At 35.8% G+C, this 25,048-nt stretch overlaps 1 protein-coding gene across 1 annotated transcript; it reads left to right on the forward strand.

Annotated features, from left to right (window-relative positions):
* The first annotated feature begins 372 nt into the window (after positions 1–372).
* RIOK2 (RIO kinase 2) lies at positions 373–24,632 on the forward strand. The gene is made up of 10 exons (XM_044657641.1): positions 373–438; positions 2,264–2,402; positions 5,132–5,248; positions 7,365–7,540; positions 10,789–10,877; positions 11,417–11,608; positions 13,869–13,961; positions 17,477–18,016; positions 19,276–19,369; positions 22,849–24,632. Exons 1-10 carry the CDS (start codon positions 373–375, stop codon positions 23,008–23,010), a joined length of 1,668 nt encoding a protein of 555 aa, XP_044513576.1. The 3' UTR covers positions 23,011–24,632.
* The last annotated feature ends 416 nt before the right edge of the window (positions 24,633–25,048 follow it).

A 25,048-nucleotide genomic window follows, 5' to 3' on the forward strand; every position in this document is an offset into this window, starting at 1 on the left:
CAAACTGCTACTCCTACCACCAATCTCCCGGGCCCGCCCCGGCAGGACGCTTCACCTAGGTAGCCAATCCTGGCAGATAAAAATGCGAAACCGCTCGGAGAGAACACCTTTCCAGTACCAAAGATTAAATTCCACCTCTCTTTTTCACCGTTACAAATATCAAACGCTCTTCCCACTCTGCTCCTCCAAAAAAGGAAATTGCTTAATTTTTTTTATTCGAAAGGAAACACCTGAGGTTTTATATACCGAGAAGGACCTGGCAGGTAAAGGACGCATGCGCCAGAGACGCTTTCCACCCTCCCGCTCCACCCCCGGCCTTATCGCGCACGCGCGCTGGGAATATTCCGGCATTGGTTTTCTTTTGGAGCAGCCATGGGGAAGGTTAACGTGGCCAAGCTGCGCTATCTGACGCGGGACGACTTCAGAGTTCTGACCGCGGTAAGACCCGGGATGCACCGTCTCCCGACCCCAGCCTTCTCCGTTCTTCTCCTTTCGCGGGCGCAATCTGGGCACGGGCTGGGCTTCTGGGTCGGCAGAGGGAAGGAATCGAATCTACTGGGACAGACAGTCCCGGAAAACCAGGCGGTCGCTTGTGGTTTCCCCGGCCCCGGAAAGCCGCAAGTCTAGCCTTCTACGGGCTCCGAAGAGTTTCGTTCTGCCGAAAAGCCTCCTGCCTGAGGCGGGCGTGGGAAGTCTGGCCACGCGTGGAATGGGGGAGGGGCATGTCCCCTGCAGAGGTTGTGATGGAATCTTGCCCCGCCCCTGGAGCACCGGGAGCCACTTTGTGTATCTGTACTGAGCATTTGTCTAAAACTATAAGGTTTACAAAGCCTCTTCTGTGTATTTTTTCCATTGGTCCTTAGTTTACGCTACAATATAGAAGTAGTATTGGTTTCCTCCTCATTTTACTGATGAAACAGGTTAAATCGGTCTGTCAGCCAACATTTCACTTAGCACCTACTGTTTTGTGAGACATCCTGTGAGAAAGAGAAGAGGGGGGAAAAAACAGTTCCTGCCTTACGGAGTTTATTGTCTAAGTGGCTTGCCTAGGGTCTGTGGCAGGATTGGTACTAACAATTCTAGTACAGCATTGAATAATAATGGAAATCCTTAGTTCACTTCTGTTCATATTGAGAAGACTTTTAGCTTGCTTTCTTTACAAGTAATACTTGCTGGTAATCTTAGTTAGACATTTGTTATCATTTTAAGGAAAAATCCATTTATGTCTGATTTACTGTGTTTTAATAGAAATAAGTGTTATATTTTGTCAAAAGTTTTTTGGCACCTACTGTTATAATCATAATTTGAGTTGATATAATCAATTATGTAATAGTTTTTCCTGGTTTAAATTCTACTTGGTCACAATATTATCCTTGTGATATGTTGCTATAGTCTCCTAGCTAGTATTTAATATTTTTGCATAAATGTTCATTAGTGAAATTGGTTTATAATTTTCTTTCTCTGTTTTTGTGCTTCCTAGTTTATGTATTAGCATCATATTTGTCTCATGAAAGGAGTTTGGTTGAACTCCTTTATTATTCCATATAATTTATTTGCTATTGGAATTAATCGATTCTTAAATATTTGGTAGAATTGACTTTGTAAATACATTTGAGCCTGATGCTTTTTTTTCCGTAGGAAGCTCATAGCCTGTTAAATTTCTTTTTCTAAAAAGAACAAAAAAAACTGCTCTACCTCAACTTTTTATAATTTCTGCCACTCTAAAATTCAATTTGAAACATTATTTTAAGTTATTTGAAGGGAATTTGGGCAAATCAGGTAATTTCCTGCCTATCTTCCCATACTTCCTCTCCAAAGGAATTCTTTAAACCAATAAACATTCATTAAAAAGCTACTGCCAGGCACTAAGCTAAGCTTTCTAATGTCTTTTTTTGTTTGATATTGTTTGGGGTGAAATTTTTGATGGGGAAACAGGAATGAGCCATTTTATTTCTATCAGCCTTCCTGCACTAGATTATCTTGTAAGGCTAAAAGTGGTTTAGCTAACATGAAGTCAAGTTAACCTGTCTTTCACAATGAGTCATTCTGTCACTTTTTAAAGCTTGTATTTTAAAATTCTAAGCTGCAAATTTCTATCACTTAACTTGCCCCATTTTAATACTTGTCAGCTTCCAGTGCTATAAAGCAAAATATTTTAATATAACTGAGATGATGATACATTTTTGTGTGTTGTGAGAGTTAAAGGAGTCATTTTAGAAGCTGTATGCATGTTGTCATTTTTTGTGTTTGTTTTTAACTTTAGGTTGAAATGGGCATGAAGAACCATGAAATAGTTCCTTGCAGTTTGATCGCATCTATAGCCAGCCTTAAACATGGCGGTTGTAATAAGATTTTAAGAGAACTAGCAAAACATAAACTCTTAGCTTATGAACGAACTAATAGTAAGTATTATGCAGTTAATGAATGCTTATGTAATATTGAGATACTTTTTTTTAATTCTCTAAAATAAGAATCTGATTTTTCTCAACATGGGTAGTAACCCATTGGTGTGAGTCAGCCTTCATTTCTGACTTTGTAAGTCCAAGGGTTTGCATAGGAAAATAACACAAAACCTGGATTCTTAATCTTTTTTCAATCAGTTGACCCTTTTGGCAATGTAATAAAGTCTATAAATGCTTAAACATAGTGTCTTTAAATGCATAGGTTACATAGCAACCAAAAAGAATGGGAACTATCAGAATCCTTTTTTAAAAACTAAGACCCCGAGTTTAAAAAACCCTGGCATAGAATTTAATCACCTTGCTCAGAATCACATAGCTAATTACTGTCAAAGGCAAAATTTCTTTTTTTCTGACTTTAAATCCAGAACTTTATTATTTATATCTTCTTGTTATTTATATAGCATCTAGAAAAAAAAATTTTTAAGCTTCATGGATTTGTTTTTCATTTTATTTCCAAAGGTCTTTCTAAAGTCTCAGGGATTTTAGTACTATTTTTAGGAGAGATTTTTTAAATGGAAAATTATTATAAGCACCTGTTACACTAGAATTTGGGGGGAAAAGGACAAACTGAGGCAGATCTATAAGCAAGATAACCCTTATCAGTAATGGTATGCTTCCTGTCAATAAATGGGTCAGTAGCTCCATTCATGCCAAGGACCCCAAGCAGACAAACAACTCCTTTTTTTATAGGATTTTGGGGAGTATAGAACAAAGAACAGAATAGAGTAGATGACATCATAGGATTGAGTACATAGATGTGCTAGAAGAGATCTCAATAGAATAATAAATTAGAGCCATTATCAGAACAAACTATTTCAATGGAGATAGAACCTCATTCTCCATTTCAAAAACTACAAAGAACTGCTAAAAAAACACATGTCAACATTATGGAATATTATAGGACCAGTAGTGTGATATAAGTAGAAAACACATATGTATCTGAAAATCTGGTTTCAACATTGTGACCCTTGACTAGTCACTTCAATTCTCTGTCCTTCTGTGTTCTCATTTGTAAAATATTGATAGTTGTGAGAAAAATTATGTCTTGAAGAAACCTATATGTAATAAGGGTTATTACTAAAAATATGGCAATACCTTGTAGCTGCTAAACAATAACATCAGACTGCAATAATTAAAAATGGATTTGACAAATATAAGCATTTTTTAAAAATTATTTTGGTCACCATTTATAAAATTAACTTTCAAGTCATGAGGCTGTTAGTACCTTTATTACAGCAGGGTAGAGATAGTAAAGAGGGAAATGTAGGAAGGCGATAGGGAAGTTGTCTAGCTTACTACTCCAAGTCTGCTCCAAAGAAATCTAGCTAGCTCACTCCCCGAAAAAGTTCCTATCTTTGGCCAGAGGAGCACAGCAGAAGCAGAAGTAACCCAGAATGCTCTCTGCTGGCTTTTATAAGCAGTTTTCTCTATGTCTCTTTCTGTCTCTCTGGTTCTTCCTTCCTTTCACTATGGGCTGGTCTATCACATCTCAGGAACCAAAGTCTCAATTTGCCTAGCAGTACCCAGGGGTCAGTGTCTATGGGATCCACCTCTCATTCTCTGAGGGTGTGAACTCTTATCAAGGATTCCAGACTGATTAAGTTAAAAGGCTAGAGCACTCCAAGTACTTGATTAAGTTAAGATAAAAAAAAGTTAACTTGATTAAATTAAGATTAAAAAATTCTCTTTCATAAGATGGATATAAAGTGTCAGCCATGAAAAATCTAATCCTCAAATGTAGAGGACTCCTAGTTGAGTTTAAAGATTATTAAAGGGGAAGGTATAGACATACATGCTGGAGGATATCCAAAATGGAGACCAAACAGCCAAGAAGGAGTTGAGACATTTTATCTTGCAAATCACAAGGAGTGGTTTTGGAGAGGAGTTGGGAGTAGAGAATGGGTAGGCTCTTCCAGGGATAAATGGAACACAGAAGCAAGGATGTTTGTTAGTGGCTGATGGCAAGGCTGGTTTAAGTCAGCTTACACTGCTTCAGTTAGAGTTTGTGAAGGATAGCTCTGCAAGGTCAGCCAGCCATCTAAGAGTGAGTAAGACTTTAGCAAAAGATGTCTGGGTAATGAACAAGACTTCTGGCTCACTGTAAGGTCCTGATTAGCTCTTAACTGCAAGCAAGCTTATTCTCTATCCAGTGCATTTATATCAGTAATTCCCAAAGTGGGTGCCACCGCCCCCTGGTGGGTGCTGCAGTGATGGGGGGAGGGGAGTGGTGATGGCCACAGGTGCATTTATCTTTCTTATTAATTGCTATTAAATTTTTTAAAAAATTAATTTCCATGGGGCTAAGTAATATTTTTTCTGGAAAAGGGGCAGTAGGCCAAAAAAGTTTGGGAACCACTGATTTATATAGAAAGGTAACTCATGAAAAACAGTCATATTAGTTTCAGAAGTATTTTGACAAGAGAGTAGGAATATGCCTGTAGACAGTACAAGTAAAACTTTTTAATATAAACAAGAAATATATATAATATAACATCTGTGTTTAGCAAACAAAAGAGAATAACATTAAAACTTTATCAAGCAACCCTCAAGGGAAAAGTATATGTTACATAGTGAAAATAATTTAAGAATTGGTACCTAATGACAACAGACTTGGTTGTAAGACAAATGTGTAGCTAAAAAGATTTTTCTTTTTTTTTTTTCCCCCCCAGCTGTCCAGGGTTATCGGTTGACAAATGGGGGTTATGATTACCTTGCTTTGAAAGCACTTTCTTCAAGACAGGTGGTTGACTCTGTTGGAAACCAGATGGGTGTTGGCAAAGAATCAGGTAATTTTGTGGAATGTTGAATTCCTTTTTTTATTTTTAATTAGCTTCCCTTTTTTCTTTCTTCTGCTAAATGTCAGTGGATATATAGCATAGTGCCTATTTAAAAAATGAAGAGGAGAAGGCTTTTAGTTTTCTAAGTTACCATATCCATAATTAGGTCTATAGACTTTAGAGCTATAAGGCTTAGAGATCATCTAGCCTTGCCCTTTCATTTTATAGATGATGAAGAAAACATGGCCCAGAAGGTTGAAATCAGTTGTCCAGAGTCACACAGATAGTAAGTAGCAGAGCTGAGATGAAAGACCCTAATTTGTAGGCTTATTTTTTCTTTTTTCTGATCAAATTCTTTCCCTCTCCTTCCTCTTCCCCCAACCAGCAAAAAGGTAAAAAAAGATAAAAAGATTCCCTCTCCCCCCCCCCCCCCCCAAAATTAAGAAAATATACTTAAGTTTACACCTTTGTCTCTATCAACTATCTGTCTAGGGCTGCCTAATAGCATGATTCTTCATGTTCCTTTACAATTGTGCTGGTTCATTGTAGGACTGTTAGTAAGTCTTTCAGTTGATTGTCTTCACATTGTTGCTATTCTGCTGGTTGTTCTGGTTCTGTTCATTTCACTCTTCATCAGTTTATACAAGTCTTCCCAAGTTAAAGTTATTCTAATGTATTACTTCTGTATAATCTTCAAATATATACTCAGTTTGTTTTTCCTTATTTAAAAAATATTTACTTTTAGATTTTGTCATGATAGAGGTAAAATGATGACACATCTAGTCACACAATCAGTATGGGTAAAATGTTTTGCCCATTCTTCTAGTTTTAAGAGCATAAATCCAATGCATTCCCTTAGCATTAATTTTAGAAGTTTTTATGTATAATGTATGTCACTGTAAAAAAATGTTTCTTTATAAAACATAAACTGTTCAGATGAAAATATTTGTTACAATCAGGTGAAGATATTCAAAAGAAAATGAATATCTAAGGACTACAAATATTTTCATGCTAATAAATGCTAATAAAGCAGGATACAAGATACACCCAGAGTAAATCCCATAGTTAGTTAATGTAAATCTTTATTTTAAATAATCTTGATAATTTCACATTCATTTTGGCCATTGTGAGATCTTAATTGATTTGTCACTTGTTTTAAATCTCATAATATAATTGGTGGCTCATGAAGTATTAGCTCTGCCATTTTCTTTACCACCTATACTTAGATACATTTCTTTACAAAAAAATTTTTTATACTTTGTCCGTTTTCATATATTTTATAGTTTGAAAGTTAGTTTAGATAACTAGATAATAACCATAAATCCATTCAACTAGGAAACTGTCATACATCACAATTCACTCAAAGTGAACCAGCAAGTGAGTGCCATTCTTAGATCCTCTGTGCTGTGTAACACCCACTCTTCCCCGAGGAAACCTTATCTGTCATACAAGATGTGTGACTATGGCATGGTCTGACATGAAGTCTGAGGATGCTGCCATTAATACGCATATTAGTAATGCTTAGTTTAAACTAACAAATAGAAATAAAAGTTCTTTATGTATATCCCACTTTAAAGATCACTACGATGCTCTTGGCATTGTATATATGAATGAAACCTGAGACCTATTATCTTCCTCTCCCATTCCATGATTGACCCACCTTCTTTGCCAATTATAAACATCTTAACTGATGACATCCTTTATACTATTTCTCTCATAGTACTAGTGGATAATGATGTGTTTTCAGTGACTGGTATTCCATGATTATTGATATCCAATATATTAGCCTTTATTTTAGAGAGAAAAAGGCACTGTGCAGTTTTCCAAAAGTTATCCATCCCCCCTCTGTTCTGCCTGTTTGATTCTGGGCCAAACTTTTTGCCCCTGCTCTGTCTCTTCTAAATGTATGTACTGAAGGACCAGTTCTACAGGCTGTCTGTACAGCTATGCATTGACATAATGTGGACAGCAGGCTTTCTAATTAATCTATATTAGAAAATATCATTTTTACATTTTAAAAAATGAACTATTGAGGGTAAGTTAAAATTGATTTAACTCAAGGGGGAAAATTACCCTGCATACATGTAGTAATATTGTTGGTTTTTTTTCACTCTTTGAACTACAGATATTTACATTGTTGCAAATGAAGAAGAGAAACAGTTTGCACTAAAGCTTCATAGACTGGGAAGGACTTCATTCCGTAATTTGAAAAACAAACGTGATTACCACAAGCATAGACATAATATGTCATGGCTTTATTTATCCCGTTTGTCTGCCATGAAGGAATTTGCCTATATGAAGGTACTTTTAATTATAACATATTTATATCCACTTTTGCTAGTTTTTTCCTTAGCTTTACACAGCAACCTAAAATAATTATTATTGCAGATTTTCTGTTCTCTCTCTCTGTCTCAATCAATCTCTCTCTCTCTCTCTCCTCTCTCCTCTCTCCCTCTCTTCCCTCTCCCCTCCCCCTTCTCTCATTCTCACTCATATAACTAGCCAGGTATTGTTAATCTAGTGTTTTGAGGGTTTGTAACTGCTAAAAGTTAGTCAGTGCAAACATAGTAATCAGGATTCCCAGTTGATTATCTCCTACAATTGCTAAAAATAATTCTCTTGATCATCAGAAAGATTCCTCAGAGCTGAGATGAACAGCTTCCACCCTCAGAGTGAGAAAGTGAGAACTATAATAAGGCTGACCTGCTTCTTAAGACCCACCTCCAACGTAGTGTGAAAATGGGATTAACTCTCCCCTGCCCATTTTTAGATTTAATCACCAGAAGTATATACACTCCACTTATCCTTAAGTCTGGGGAGAGGTCTGTGATCCACATGTGCAATGATGGGTGACAAATCAGAATTGACTGACTGCCCTAGGGCAGTCCTAAGAAAAGCTTTAGCTGTAATTGGTCCACATAATAGTAGAAGGAAGATACAGAAAGTGATGAAAGGAATGGTCTTTAAAAGTGACAAGAACTTCCTGTGAAGGGGATCTTTCACCTTCAACTTGACCCTGGAGGAGCTTGGATTAGTTTTCTGTTTTCCCTTAGAACTACCACATGGGTGAGTGAAAAAGGCTGATTCCTTTCCCTGGCTTGTTCTGGAGGTACTAGCCTCCGGAGAGGACCCTCATCTTAGAGGAGGCCTCGTGGCTAAAACCCTTATTTAATTTACTTCTGGGCCCCCTTTGCTGGGGTCTCTTAAGCCCTGCCTGGTTCAGACCAGGCCAGAGTAAATATTCTCTCTGATTTTCTTACTTTCACTCTTTCTTCTTTTATAAATAAACTACCATAAAAAATCATGTGGAATTGAGTCATAATTCCTGGCAGCCACACTCTTCTTATAAATTTAGGCCAGCCCTTTTATTTTTACCCCTTTACATTCTGTCTGGCCTTTACAATAGGCGGGCATTTCATGGCAATGAGGTATGAGATAGAAGCAGCAAGAATTCTCCTTTATGGGATATTGCTTTGAATTTGTACTGAGCCATAGAAAGAGAATAGGCAGCCATGCTAAGGTCCTGGTACTCAGGAAGTAATTTTATGACCTGACATCTACAGAAATGTTAGGAAGAAATAAAAAGAACAACACTTGATTTAGCTTCTCTTTAGGCTTTGGAACAGTCTAATGAACAAAATTTTAAACAAGTTACCTTGAAGGACTCTGCCCCTGTCTCAGGAATTATAGCTGAATTTAAATTATCCATTTCAGTCAACAATTAGCAAGTATTTATTAAGTACCTACTATGTATCAGGACTTTTGCTGAGCTCTTGGCAGCATACAAGTACAAAGAATAAAAGATACCTACTCACAGTGAACTTACGTTCTGACAAGGGATACCACAAGTAATTATAAAAATATAGCCAGTATAAATATGAAGCTAATGAATACAAATATATGCAAAGCAGTTAAATACAAAGTAGTTTGGACATATCAGGAAAGACTATGCAGAAGCTGGTAAGCACTGTGTATTAGCTATTAGAGTTGGTTTCATGTATATACATAATATTAAAATATATGTAGGTCCTGAGACCACTGAATGTAAATGCCACCTTTTTATAGGTCCCCAAGTAAGTAGGGCCACTGGGACAACCATAAGGTGAATTATTTAGTATTTATTAGGTACTTAATGGGCAGCTGGGTGGTGCAGTGAATAAAGCACTGGGCCTAGATTCATCTTCTTGAGTTGAAAAATGTGGCCTCAGACACTTACTAGCTATGTGACCTTGGGCAAGTCATTTCACCCTGTTTGCCTAGGTTTCCTTATCTGTAAAATGAGCTGGAGAAGGAATTGGCAAATCACTCTAGTGTCTTCGCCAAATGGGTCACAGAGAGTTAGGACTGAAAAGCGACTGAACAACAACAGTTCCTTAATAACTGAGTGGAGAAACATTTATTTAGCACTAGATTACAGCACAAAGAACTAAGTTAGATATTTGAGAAAGATATAGAAAAGCCAGATAGTCACTGCTTTCAAAAAGCTCATATTCTAAAAGGGGGAGACAGTTTAATAAGTTAGAGGCTTCAGCAGCACAAGTGCATAGGGCTAAAATGCTTTTTGATTAATAGCTGGTATTTATTTTAATACTTTGTGGCTTGCGGAGAAGTTTACGTCTGTCCTCTCATTTGATCTTTATAACAATCTTGTGAGCTAAGTACTATTTTTATCCCCATTTTGCAGATGAGGAAATTAAGATTAAGAAAGGTTATATGACTTGGATCATAGAGTAATTAATAAGTGTCTGAGGTGGGATTTGAACTCATGTCTTCGTTAAGTCCAATTCGGATACTCTACTATATTACTTAGCTGAATCCTGTAATAGATTATTCACGCACAAAAATCATAAATTCAAGATTAAGGCATCACAAGTAGTATAAGATTGACAGCCCCGAATAGTGTGATTTCTCTGCCTTAAATTCAGCTGGAACAGAAATAAACTCATTGAAAATTGGCATTCAATATTAGTCCTCTCCCATTTTCTTTCATTTCAAGAAATGCCCAGTACTCATGCTTAGCTGCAGAAATAGAGAGTAAGAGGAAAGTATTTAATAGCAATCCATGTGGTTTGAAAAAATCAGGAACTTTTAGTTGACTACAACCTCAATATGTACCAGTAGTATGAAATGTTCCCCCAGAAGCCAGTGCTGTCTTAGGTTGCATTCATAGAAGCATATAGTATACTGAATGCAGAACTTAAGGTATTTTTCACCATACTTTAAGCTAGCTAGATCAGATTTAGAATACTATTTTCTGTGTGCTGACATTTTTAGGCTGTAGCATGTTCACAGGGTAACAGTCATCATGGGAAACCATGTCAGATCAGAAATAGTTGTAGCTTGGGGGAGTAGACTCTGAAGATCCCCCAAAATATTTGGAAGACGTTCAATGTGGAACAACACCCATTAGTTTATCTCCAGAGGATAAAACAAAGATCACTGGGTAGAGATTAAAAATGTTAATTGTTGATCATACTTGTCAGCTGAGCTGATATCTCATTTTAAATATTGATTTTTTCCTTAGCTTTATATGTTTTGCATTCTTTCAGGCTCTCTATGAGAGGAAATTTCCAGTCCCAAAACCAATTGATTATAATCGACATGCAGTAGTCATGGAACTCATAAATGGTTACCCTTTGTAAGTATTATTTTTAAAGCATAAATTCTTAGTTAACAGAGTTGAAATAAAAAAAATTTAAGAACTGTAATGCTAGAGATTTATTTTAAAAGAGTGGACATAAAAAGAATATGGAAAACTCAGTTTTTATTTGAAATAGGGGTTTTATTCTATATTCTAAAAGAGGCATCAACTCAAGTAGAAAACAATCCTGCAGGCTACATATCAACTTAGAAAACCACAGACTAATATTATCTTCATTACAATGTATTTTTATATACTTCATTAGGTATTTCCCAATTTTAGTTTAATCTGGTTCCTTCCCCAACGGCATCTCCATTCTAGAATACTAATTGAGAAAAGTGCTCTAAATTCTGAAATGTATTTTCAAAGGCCTGTGTTCACTGAATTTCAGGCAAACTCCCATCATCACCAAAATCAAATGGTAAAGTAGCATTTTAGTAACCTACATATATTAAATAGCATTTGTATATGACTTTTTAGAAGTGATGAATTAAAAGTATCTGTATTAATGCCTTTTTTGCACTTTAAATGGTTAGGTGCCAGGTACATCACATTGAAGATCCTGCTGCAGTATATAATGAAGCCATGGAACTAATTGTTAAACTTGCCAATCATGGACTAATTCATGGTGATTTCAATGAATTCAATCTAATTTTGGATAAAGATGACCACATAACCATGATTGACTTCCCACAAATGGTCTCAACATCTCATCCAAACGCTGAATGGTATGTACTAGAATGACTGGATTTAAAAATTAAGATTGATTATTGACCAATCTTTTTAAGATTACTTCCTATTCTTTCCTGGTTTTCCGTCTAGGGTAGACAGTCATAGGATCAGAAATCTAGCTATGAAAGGACCTTAGACTATCTTAGTAAACTTCTTCATGATGAAGAAACAAGGACAGAGAAATCTCTGTCCTTTAAGGACCTTTAACTCCAGAGGCATGCACTTCTCCTAGGCTATACTCCCTTGGTCTTCTCTGTGTTCAGATTTTAAAGGTTCAAAGCTGCCTTATACATAATTGAATTACGAAGGAAGAACATGTCCTTTTCAAAAGATTTCAAATTGGCAACATTTAAAATTATTAAGATTTTTTTTCCCCTTCCTAGAAAGGAGGGGAAATCATTTTTTTTAAACCCTTACCTTCCACAATTAAACCAATTGTATTGGTTCCAAGGCAGAAGAGTGATAAGGGCTAGACAGTGGAGGTTAAATGACTTGCCCAGGGTCATACAGCTAGGAAAGGTCTGAGACCTGGCTCTCAATCCACTGAGCTACCCAGCTGCCCCCAAAGAGGATCATTTTTGTTATTAATCATTTAGACTAATCCTATGTATAAATTTGATTTAATGAAGTAGGAACTGGGAAAGAGGATTTATTCTTTAGGAGACATATGGTATAAATGAATGTATGCTTTTACAAGTAAGAAGATGCTAATCAAAATTTCAGTTTTAGTTTGAACCTAATTTGCCAGGTCTCTGAAAAGAATCACATAATTTTTGCCTCCATAGAATTTTTTTCACTTTAATAACTTATTTCTATAAATGGACAGAATCAATTTATGTGCCATATTAGTAACATTTTTACATTAGTTAATGGGTAAGAATAATAGCTGTTAGGTTTCTCACATCACATTAATATATGAAGAACACATATATGAGAATATATTTTCTAATAGTCTCATGAATTTGTGGTCTTTTACCTTTAGCAATGATATGTCATGTCACATGTTCATAGCTAATTTCTTTTTGAAAATAAGAATATAAATTGGATTCAAGTATAATTAATATATTGATCACATTGAGAAAATGTTCACTTGTAAGTATGCAGAACATTATATATTAAAATGGGAATTATCTCAAATCAGCTAGGTACTTTGCATTAGAGACTTGGTTTTAGCCAACTGCGAAAGATAAATCATGTGTAGAATAGACAGTGAAGATAAATACATATAAGGAAGATAACCAGGGCTGAGAGAAATCATACGTTCACACAAAGGTAGAGAACTGGAACCAGAGCAGAGTGCAGCTTATAGAGAAATGGAGTAGAAGTATAAATAAAGCTTTTCAAGGGGAAAAAAGGGTGGGGAGTCCAAAAAAAAAGAAAATCTGACTTCTAACCTCAACATTTAAACTGGTCTCTCCAAAGTTCCCACTGATCTCTTAGTTGCCAAATCTGATGGCCTTTACTTTGTCCTCAGCCTTCTGCTGCTCTATAGAATCTGACACTGTAAACTATTTCTCCAATCATTTTTATCTTGGAATCAATACTAAGTATTGGTTCCAAGTTAGAATAGCACTAAAGGCTAGGTAATGGGGGTTAAATGACTTGCCCAAGGTCACCCAGCTAGCTAGGATGTATCTGAGGTTTTGTCAGTCCACTGAGTCACTTAGCTGCTTCTTTGGGACACATTTTAAGGCAGTCAAATGAACTTTAGATTGGAGGGAACGATATGCTGGAGAATACTGAAGAAAATGTGGTCACAGTCAGAAACTAGAGTAGAGAAGGAAAAATTTGGGAACAATGTCAGTGATTTTTGAGATGAAGAGAAAGAAGGGAGTTTATGAAACATGACCTCAAATTTCCTAGTAAAGTATGAAGAAGTAGCATTTGTTTCTCATGAGTAACACGATGTTTTACATTATTACCATATTGGCCATTAACATGTCCTCGTTTTTTTAAATGTCTTTAAATAACAGCTTGCCATAGTAGACTGATAGCCATGGAGAACCAAGTTCACATCATGCTACCTGTCCTCTCTTAAGACTCTTTAAGTTACATAGATCTGCATCGGTGATGAGAGTTTCCTCATCCAGAATTCCCTTTAACCAGTGAAATTACGGGTCCAGTCTCTATCTCTACTAGCTTTGAATAACATATTTTCTTCTCATACTAGAATAAGTATACAACAATGTATGCAGAGAAATAAAAAATAGGGGGAATTAGGAGCAATTTAAATAACAAAATGATTCTTCTTCGCAGGTACTTTGACAGAGATGTTAAGTGCATTAGAGATTTCTTCATAAAACGTTTCAATTATGAAAGTGAACTTTATCCAACCTTTGGAGATATCAGGTCAGTTCTGTGGAATATTTAAATTATTTTAAATTGATACAACCCTGCTTTTGTAACTGATTTATTAGTCTCAATCCTTAATATTTTTAGTTAATTGAGGAAAATATTGAACAGTGATATGGTTAGGAGCAAGTTAGGATAGTTTTTCCTCAAAAGATACTGAGACCGTTGTGGCTCCAGGGACTAAAACTTGAAGCTGTTAACGTCAGGTCTGGCCATGAGGGGGAGCTCCAAGTATGCTTTGATGTTTAGCTAATGGACTGAGAGGGACAACCCAGGCAAGGGAGCTGCTTTTAACTGAATTATTTCAGGGTATCCACAGTGCCTCTCCTCATTTAAAATCTGCCTTCTGTTGCCAAATAACTCTGCCAAGTGACCTATGGGCACATCACATTGATTTCTATATCAAACCTAAAATATTAGGAAACTTGCCTGAGTTAGACTGAACCCAGAATAGTCTTGGAGAGGCTTCCGGAAGAAGAGCTTTAGCCATTTTAAGGGAGTCATATTTGTGTAAATTGTTTGGTTTTAATGATTTTTTTGGAAATGATAGCTGGGCCAGCAGTCCTCAATATCTAAGATAGTTGATGAATGTAGCCAACCATCAGACTCTGGCCATGAAGTCACTTCCCTCTACCCTCACCCCAGAAAGTGAGAGAATCCAAATTAAGGCAAGTTTCTGCTCTTACTCCCTAAACTGTGAACTGTAATTCTCCCTGGAGCCTTCACAGACCCTAAAGAGCACACAGCTCAGCTACCAGGAACATTTCCCAAACCCCAGCAGAAGTGATTACTGCTTATACAAGGGAGACAGAGAGCCCATGCACTGGCCAAGAGGAGTCTCTGATTTTGCTTTTTGTATTGCTTTGTGTTTTTTCCTCAGCAGAGGAAGATAGAAGCAGAACTCATTGTGCTCCTGCCAAGCAAAGGAAAGAGGACTGGCAGCAATAGCTGCAGTAGTAGTATAGACCCACAGCAGTTTTCTGCAGAGTAGGCCAGATTCAGGCCTGCCATAACAGGGCTGAGTCAGGCCCCTTAGTGTTCCAGCCTATGGCAATACTGTTCCATAATTGGACGGAAGAGCTCAAGCCCCAGTAGTAGCAATTTCTCTGGTATAGGGGTAACAGTTGACCCTGGCATAGCAGATTGCAGGCCTCCATCACCAGTGGCCAGGGCCAAAAGGCATAGATAATGGTACCAGCCAAAGGCAGCAAAAATTATATTTACTTACAAGCCCCAGAAGCAGTGGGCAAAGATGCAGGCCCTAGTGGCAGACAAGGAGCAGCTTCCAGAGCCAAAAGGCAAGCCTGTTATATCTGTAGTGTAAATTTGATTGGCTCTTTCACATTACTGTCACACCCAGTGACCTTTTCTTTTTTCTTTTTTTAATGACTCTTTTATCTTAGAATTGATACTAAATATCATTTCTAAGGCTAAAGAGAGACAATTGCAAAATAAGTGACTCGCCCAGGATCACACAGGACCAGATTTGAACCCAGATCCTTCCATCTCCAAACCTGGCACACTCTTCATGTGCTACCTTAGCTGACCCCTAATGATTATCATTTTGCATTTTGGTGAGGGGGCTTGCTTTTTGACAATTTTGAAGGAAATGAAAATATCTAACCAGTTTCCACAAAAGAAGAATACCTATCTTGGGACAAAGATTTTATTTTCTTCTTTTCCCCTCCCTCCCCAGGGAAAGACAGATGGATTGCCTGGCTGGTGGGCCAAGAGAACCCTTAAGTGATGAGGATCAATGACTATGCAGGAAGTGTCATCATCTTTATTGAATCTTCATTTTCTTAGTGATGCGCCTGCTTATGATCACCCTTTAAAAAAACAAAACAAAACAAAAAAAAAACTGAGTGATTCACTTTGAACTACATAGATTTGGCGTCATGAATCACATGGGCCTAATCATTTGAACTTGGGACTTAAATGCTTCTGAGGATAAGATTTTCCCAGATTGAGTCAGTCCTTAAGGAAACTATTACATTGTTTTGTTATGCTAAACAAGTTGGCCATTTTGACTCTATGTTCCCTGGATGAGAGGAAATAACATTATTCAGCCTCAAATATAGAAGGGCTGTCTATGCTCCTCTCAGATTGGGAGAAAGGAAAGAATTGGAAGATGATGGTTAAGTGATTTAAAATGTGAAATTGAGAACAAGGTAACAGTTAAAATGGATGGTTTCATTTCTTTCTATAAGATAAGGCCCTCTGCTAATGAGAATGTTTAAACATCTTTTTTTAGGCAGTGAAATAAGAGTCAATTAAGGAAGAGTAAAGGGGTTGGAGTACAGTAGTAAGGGGGTCCCTTTGAGATTGGATAACATCAGTTGGCAGTAAACCCAGTCATCACAGTTATGTGAATTCCTCTAGTTCACTGTATTCTAGTACAAGAGGAGAAAAGACATGTCAAGAGTAATCCAAGTTTGGGATTTGAAAAGAGATAACTGGCTAAGTAGAGCAATGGGACAAGTGATTTGAGGGTAGATTTTATAAAGTCAAATTGTGCAGGTTTTGATCAGAGTAAAGTTAGACCAGATCAAGAGTGGTGGCCTGGGGAAACAGGGAGGAGGTGGAAGGACTGAAGGGTACAGCAAAGTTGAGAACAGACTTGAGCAGTGAGACACAGGGCAAAACAGGAAGATAGAATGTTATGGTCAGAGGAATCAGAGGATTGTATATTATGGAAGTGAGTGACATAAGTCAGTTGGGAATTTTTATTTAGATCCAAGTTATATGTTTTTTTAACAGAACTCTTATTAATAGAATCAAATCAGATGGTAACTGAATGTTGTACCATATCCTTTTTTCAGGAATATAGCTTTATTCATTTTGAGTAATTCTTAGGTATTTTGAGAGCCTATTTTTATGTTGATTAGTCAGTGGTGGCCTAAGATTTTGAGTTGGGGATGAAAGTGTATAGGAATAGAAAATACTCAGAAGGTTTGCTGGTAAATGTTTAGCAACCTGGTCACCAGAGGAGAAAAAATGTTCACAGGACACTTTTTAGGTTTAATCTGTTTTATTCACATTTTCTCCACTAGTTCCTTAAATGAAGATAGTCCACAATATAAATCAAACCCTGATTTGTAAAACTTGCCAATTTTTGTCAAATTGCATATTTAACCCATCAGCTTATTGCCAGGCCATATGAACTGGCTCTAGCACGCACACTATTGTAAATAGCCCACTACAAAACTAGTATAAAAAAGAATTAAATAGGCAAACATCTTTCCTATAGTTTTTAAATTATTATATTTATTGCATTCCACATTTAATTTATATTATATAATCATAGCATACATTTTGTAAATCTAAAAACTTAAAATATGTATACAATATGTGCTTAAGTAATTAGAAAAGGTTGTATTTGGCTTCCAAAACTCATTTTTTGAGTATATTAACTATTAGAAATTAATGTTAATTCAGAAAGACCATATGAAATTAAACATTTAAGATTTTGGGGGGGGGAGTTTTAATGCTTGAAACTGCTTTTTTCCTAGGAGGGAGGACTCTCTTGATGTAGAAATTTCTGCCAGTGGATATACAAAAGAAATGCAGGAAGATGATGAACTACTTCATCCACTAGGTCCTGATGATGAGAATCTTGAAACAGATGGAGAATCTGAATGTCCTTCATCACTTGAAGAACTGACAGAGGAGGTAAAGTCTTCTAAGTTGGAAAATGGGAAAAACTTCCCAGATAAATCAGATGATGATTGTAACAAGAACTCTTCTGAAGACATGGTACAGAGGAATACAAATGTGCTATCTGAGGGTAGTGATAGTACACAGTGTTTTGAAATGACTGAATTCAGTCATTCATTAGGAGAAATTCAAGGAGAGATTGTTGAAGAAAAAAAGAGAAGTTGCTTAAAGCATTCTGCAATTGATTTTCCTAAAGAGGAAGAAAATACTGAAAATATCAAGGAAGAAGATCAAATGCATCAAGGAGAAATTCCTGCTGATTCTCAAGAATGTGAAGATGAATGCCCTGATCTGATTAACTTGTCAGCATTAAATAAAGAATTTAGGCCTTTCAGGTATGGATCTCTATTGATTGAATGTTGCCTTTTTAATCTTTGATTCAATACTTTTTTTTGATTCTAGTAGTAAATGATTACCTTTCAAAAAACCTGATGTATGGGTGTCCTTATAAAAAATGGAGACATACAATGTTACTCTTGACCTGTTGATCCAAGGCAGTCTATTGATTGATTTTAAGTAAATGATTTGTTGATTTTCTGTTAACACTGCAAAATGGTAACTTCTAAAGAATTGACAGGGTACTCTTGATAGATTGAATTAAAAAAGTCATTAGCTGCACACTATTGAAGGAAAGTTTGGGTTTTTTTTTTAATACATATATACATTGTGCTTCATTTGGATATACTGATGCTTGTGGTAGAGTTGGGACTTGAGTTATCTTTGCCTCCAAAGTAGTGTAATGATGAAGTGGGGAAAAGGCTGGGGTGAGGTAGGGGTGGTATTTATATGCATAACTACATTTCTATAGACATATATGTCTTTATATTTTTTAAAACTCATTTTAGGGATATAACTTCTATTTGAAACAATATGATATAGTGACTAAACAAATTCCTTTTGTCCAGATGTGAAAATAATTAATTTTAGAAATTGATAGTACTTATTATTTTTTGTAAATATCACAACCTTAATCAGTAGAAATAGATACTTTGATATAGGAATGCCTTAAATTGCAGCCTTTTAAACACTATGGACTCTAATCTCAGCTTCTAATTGGTGAGTTGGAAAGAAAGAATAGTAGATTTTTGTAGATCATTGAAAATATGTGTTGTTCAACATACAAAGAAGTTAAATAAAAGAATTGAGATGGGTATGAATGGTTTGGGGGAGGTAAATACATTTGAGACCATAGAGTTCATTTCATAAGTGCTTCAGAGGACATAGCATCTTTCAACCATTTATAGAGATTTTGGTGAGTGGCTTAATAAGCCTTTCATGAAAATATGATTTGTGTCCAAGTGCCAAATAAGATTTTTAATTTACAAAATTACAAAGTAGCATTTTTAATTTTAGAACTTCACCTTTTCTAACATTGTAATATTCTTTCTGAAGATTTTAGCTTGATAGATTCTCAAGTAACAAAGCCAGAAGAGAGACACTTTGTGTCCCTCAACTATGGAGCATTTGGATTGTTGACTAGAATTTAGAGTATTGTTAGAAACAATTTGTGATTTAGGTTTTCATATGCTTAATCATAATTATACACTAAAATTAAATTATTGCTTAATCTAGTAATGTTTGCTTTCTATTTTAGGGATGAAAACATGGAACAAATTAATCAACATAGAAGAAGAACTGAGAGTGTTACTTCTGTAAGCAGTATTGTTAGCTGTTCCACAATTCCTCCGGTAACTAATTTTAAATATTTGCTGACTGCAGCTAGTGCTTCTGCAAAGACACATAAAACATGGACCCTATGTTCATTTTGTAACCTAGCAGGGGGATTCAAAAGATACCAAAACATAAATAACCTTATTGTTAACAATAATAATAACACCTTAGACCTTATATAATGATTTAATCAACTTGCATAGTTCCTGAATTAGGTAAAGAAATTTAGGTTTCAGAGAGGTTATTTGGTACTTCCATACCTACCCACCTCCCTTTTTTATCCTTCCCCAGAATCAAAAACCTAAATGCTTTGATTTCTTTAGTGTAGCAATCTATTCTTTAAGAGAGTCTCCTCAAAGACAGAAAGACTAAGTTAACTTATTCACAGATACACACAGCAAAGTGTGTTAAAAGTGGAACTTGAATCCAGTTTTTCTTGGCTCCAGTTCCAGCTCTTAGGTAACAATTGAACCTATGGAGCAAAAATTTTTTTTAAATTTTCACTTAGACAATATGTGGTTTATGAAAAGGAAACAAGAAGGCGTTTAAGGTTTTCCAGTACTTTTCCCTGGTTCTCCTGTAATCAAAAGCATAATTTTCTGAATAAAAAAGATATACTCAGATTCAGTGGAGCTGTGTTTTCTCCTATGCCCCCCCCCCCCATTTTTTTCTGAAGATATCTTCATCAGGTTTTTGTTTACTTTTCCATTCTCTCCTAATATCCTACCCTGTATCTTAACTATGATATGAAAGTAATCTTGGACTCCTGAAAATTAAGCTGGAAGTACATGGCCTAGAAGGTCCTACATAACTAGAAAAACTTTTAAGTATGGATTGTATGCTGATAAATTTAGAGAAGGGTCATCACTAACAGTACTGGGTGATGATACAAAGGTTGCAGTGTACTTTAATGAAATGAGGCCCATACCAAAAAGATGAGTATTAATATGGGTTTTCATGATTTGCAACAAATTAATAGTCATATAGTATTAACTCTACAGGAGACTGTATGATGTAGTACAGAAATATTAGACTTGAAGTCAGGAAAGACCTGAGTTTGAATCCACCTCTTACACAAGTCCCTTTTTAAGCCTCAGTTTCTTCATCAGTTCGCCTTTCTATTTGCAGCATTTTAAAACACCCAGATAGATGTATTGATAAACAAATTTAAAATACCTAACAAATGTCACAAGGAAGATTGCCTTTCCACAAGAATCAGACTAGAACAAAAACAGCAGACCTGGTAATGTGACGCAAGTGAGGGATAGCCAGTGCATAGCCTTTGTATTAACACTAGTAGTCTCTCTGTGTCAAGAGAAATTAAAAATTTGTCCCAACACATTCACTGGTCTTCCTTTGGCAGACCATTGGAAGGGCATAGACTAGAATCACCCTGGATACACAAGCATGGATAAGTTACAGTCTTCATTATAGAAAGAGACTTTATGTCGGTAAGATCATAGTCACATATGTACAAATAACATCTATTATTTATATAATGAATTGGGGACAATTTTTTTATATACTCTATAATTCATTGCACTAAGTTTTTACTTTAGGATATGAAGAGGAAATTTTAAAGTATTTTGTGAAAAGGTTTTAAAAGTTATACTGCCCAATAAGTAACTTTGATTCTAGTCTGGTATTTGTTGAAAGGCAATGGTTTTTTCCTGTGCCATTTGTTAGGTGTTTTGCATTTGTTTATCCATCAGTATATACATCTATTTAGAGACTTCTAAATACTGCAAATGGACAGAGTAAGCTTGGTCTAGAAATAACCGGGAGGGGAGGAAGGGCATGACGGGTCTGTTGAATTGACTTTGGGAAATCGCACAGTGCATTTTATGGCCTCAGATTTTCCTGAAGCAAAGGCCATATTTTTTTTGTAATGCTAGCATTCTTAATAGTGATAAATAATTTCAAGTCATGGAATACCACAGAGGTATACCACATGGAATACCTCAGGATCTGAGCTGACAGGCTGTATACTTCATAAATGAAGAGTTACACAGGAAAAGTGGTATAAAGAATGTCAGAGAAATATGAGTGGAAAGACACTGGATAAATTATTGTATGAGCCCAAGGGACAAGTGATGAATAAATACTTTATTGATATCCACAATATATGAAAAGAACTCCAGTCCAACTATTTCCTTGGTTGGATCCCCTTTATCAGATTTCTGAGATGAGTTCCACAGAACATGTAGACATGACAGACTTTCAGTCTATGTCATTGGAAGGGAAGGCCCACATCAATGAGGTCACATTCTTTGAAGTATAATTTTTAAAATTAATTTAATTTAGTTTTTTTAATTTAAAATTTGCAAATACTTTACATATATTACATCATTGGGTCCTTCCAATATCCCTGTAAGTTTTAGATGCTACAATATTATTGTTTCCATAATGAAATAGATTAAAAATCTATTTGTAAATAAGCTAGTAAGTTGGAAATAGGAGTCAGACCCTAGGTCTGTCTTCACTTATGAGTCCAGTGCTTTTTCCACTGTGCTTCCCTGTCCCTCTCAACCTTCAACCAGATCCTCAGATGTTGGTTAAAGGATTGATTGTCTTCTACTATAAAGCAAATAGACAGTAGCAAAATCTGCTGACTTATTATTAGATTCTTTAGATTTATTCTGGCCTGTTTTACAATGATCTAAAATCTCACCATTATTTTCTGATAATCTATGTCTAAATCTATGTATATATTAATTCAGTTTAGCAGATATTTATTAGCCAACTATTATGTACAGGGCACGGCCAACCATTATGGAAGATACAAGGATGAAATAAGTTCCTGCCATATATTCAGAATTCAATTAAATTCAACAGATATTAAGTGCTTTCTTCTTGCCTGACACCAGTGTCAAAAGAGAAAATATAGATTATCCTGTCCTTCTGAAGTAGATTATAAATTCTGTAGGACTTCAGAAAAAAGAGTAAAAACTAAATTGGAATGTTTCTATTGAATTTATTTTATGTAATTGAAATAAGGAAACTGAATCAAATTTCAAGCATATTGAGCTAAATTTGTTTTCTCTTACCACAAGAGAGCATTCTATATCTTCTCCAAATTATCTATGACTTTTTTATATATTCCTGCTACCATCAGAACAGCAAATTTCCAAATTAATGAAGGGATTGTTTTATGTAGTTTGACCTAATGACAACTGGCTTTTAAAAACATTAATTGCCATCTCTGTGCTAGAAATATCCATTTTCCCCCTGTAGTGAACACTAGGTGGCAGTGTTTCATTTAATCTGGAAAGTTGTAACTTTTTTTTTCCCCCTATTTTTAGAGACATTAAGAATTCATTGTCCATAATGTAGACTTTGTTGTATCTTTTTCATTGTTGACATCGAGCTGTTGGCAAGGATTATAAGATAAGAATGTAAAATAGAGCAGGAGGTTTTCAGTATTTTTTTCTGAGACTAACTTCTTGCTAAATTTAGCTGTCATTAATGCTAATAATATGTTACCTCTTATTTTCAGGAACTGGTGAAACAGAAGGTGAAACGTCAATTAACCAAACAACAAAAAGCTATAGTTAAACGGCGGTTACAGAAAGGAGAAGCAAATATATATACCAAGCAACGAAGAGAAAATGCATACAATATCAAGTCAAGCTTAGAAGCAGCTAGTTTTTGGGGATAATAATTGGAACTTTTTCTAAAAGTATAGTTGATGATGTATTTGGTAGGAAGTGTGACTCTGAAGATCCTATTTTTCTGTAATTTTGGTTATGTAAATATGTGCATGCGTATGTGTGTGTGTGTGTGTATATATATATATATAGCCAGCCTCTCAATATTTTCTAATAGGAAAATCTATTTTAAAATTATTTTATTTTTTTTTTCCAAGATACTTATTTAAAAAAATTTTGCTAGTTTAATGAATGGCAACTTTGTGAAAGGCATTTGGGACGGTATTACAAACACTAAATTGTCATTTTTGATCCTCTGGTGACTTAGAACATTTCGGTAGTGTGGCAATTTAATGAAGAAAACCTACAATCTATTTCTCTTTTCATCTCATGCTCTTTGTATGATCCAAATTTTTTTTAATTGCACAATTTTTCATCTCTTAAGTCATCATGGCTCTTTATATACGCTCACTATACAGACAGTACTTGTCAAGATGGAGAGTGAGAGTCTCACTACTCTGGCAAGACAGAAAAAGAAACTGACCAAAAAACTCAAAGAGAAACTACAGTGAGAACATCTTGCTAGCATAGGTCCCCATAGATAGCCAGATGCCTGTGGGTGGTAGGGATGAGATCTGTCCAGAAAATCTTATGCTGGAGCATGGTACATAAGCCTCCAGCATAAGGACTAGGGTCAAGGGTGCTAAATCCTGTAACTTGTATTGTTCTGATCTCTAACTAGGGTCAAAATCCTATAGGATTAGGACTGAGAAGGCAACTATCTGAGCTGTTCAACCTTGCATTTCCCCAAATAAACTAAGAGGGCTGGTCCTTGAAGAATCTGGTAGATTGCCTAGATCAACATTGGTGAAGATTTTCAAGTTCACATGCCCAAACTGCCTGTGAAGGCCCCTACCTTCGCATTATCCTAGAGAGCAGAAGGAGGAAGTGCTCACTTTGCACCACTGGACAGAGGGACAGGCCATACAAAAAATGTCCTCAAGTGCTGGGAATAGGGGGAACAGCAGCTCCCTGTCCCCTGTGCCAGCTGGACATGTGTGCTAATACTTTACCAACAAAGGCCTAGATAATATAGATCAGTACCATAGAAGGCCTCACCATGCTTTTCAGAAGTACAAGGCTTATCTGTGCCTCAAAGTCTCAATGTAGGAAGTAAAGCCAAAAAAACGAGTAAAGATAAGAAAGCATCAACAATAATATTGTGGAGCCAGTGTGCTCAAGACACAAACCCAGAAAAAAAGGAACTCATGTACAAATAAAGTCTCAAAGTTTGCCAAATGCTCTAATGGAATTCCTGGAAGAAAGGAAATAAGTTTTAAATGATAATATAAATTAAATTCTAGAGAAAGAATTGGAAGGGGATAAATGGCTTAGTATAGGAGGTAAAAAACATAAATGACAAACTTAGATTAGAACCAACAGACAGAAAATACTAACATATTTTTTTTAATCCAAAAATATAAGGTATATCCTAACAAAAACAATTGACCTGGAATGTAGATCAAGGAGAGTCATGTTAAAAATCATCTTACTACCTAAAAACTTCTTTTTCTGTTGTGTCTGCCTCTTAATGACCCTATTTGGACTTTTCTTGGCAAAGATATGAGTGGTTTGGAGTTCCCTTCTCCAGCTCATTATACCAAAGAGGAACTGAGGCAAACCAGAGTTAAATGGTTTGCACAGGGTCATACACATTTTGTTAAGTGTCTGAGGCCAGATTTGAACTCGAAGATGAGTAAATCTTCCTGACACCAGAGCTGACAATATCTACTGTACTACCTTATTACATTTCAAGAAAATATGAATTAAAACTGCCTTGTAACTATCAGAACCAGTGGGCAAAATGAAAATGGAATCTACCAATCACCTCTTGAAACCCCAAAATGTAAGCTCCCAGGAATGTCATAATCAAAATCCAGAACTTTCAAATCAAAGAAGAAAAACATTAAAAGTATTCAGAAGAATTTAAATACAAAGAAGCCGTAATCAAGATTTTTTTTTGATGTCTTGATTCTTATTCTGAAATCA

This window comes from Gracilinanus agilis, chromosome 1 (assembly GCF_016433145.1).
Source record: "Gracilinanus agilis isolate LMUSP501 chromosome 1, AgileGrace, whole genome shotgun sequence".
Lineage (NCBI taxonomy): Eukaryota > Metazoa > Chordata > Mammalia > Didelphimorphia > Didelphidae > Gracilinanus > Gracilinanus agilis.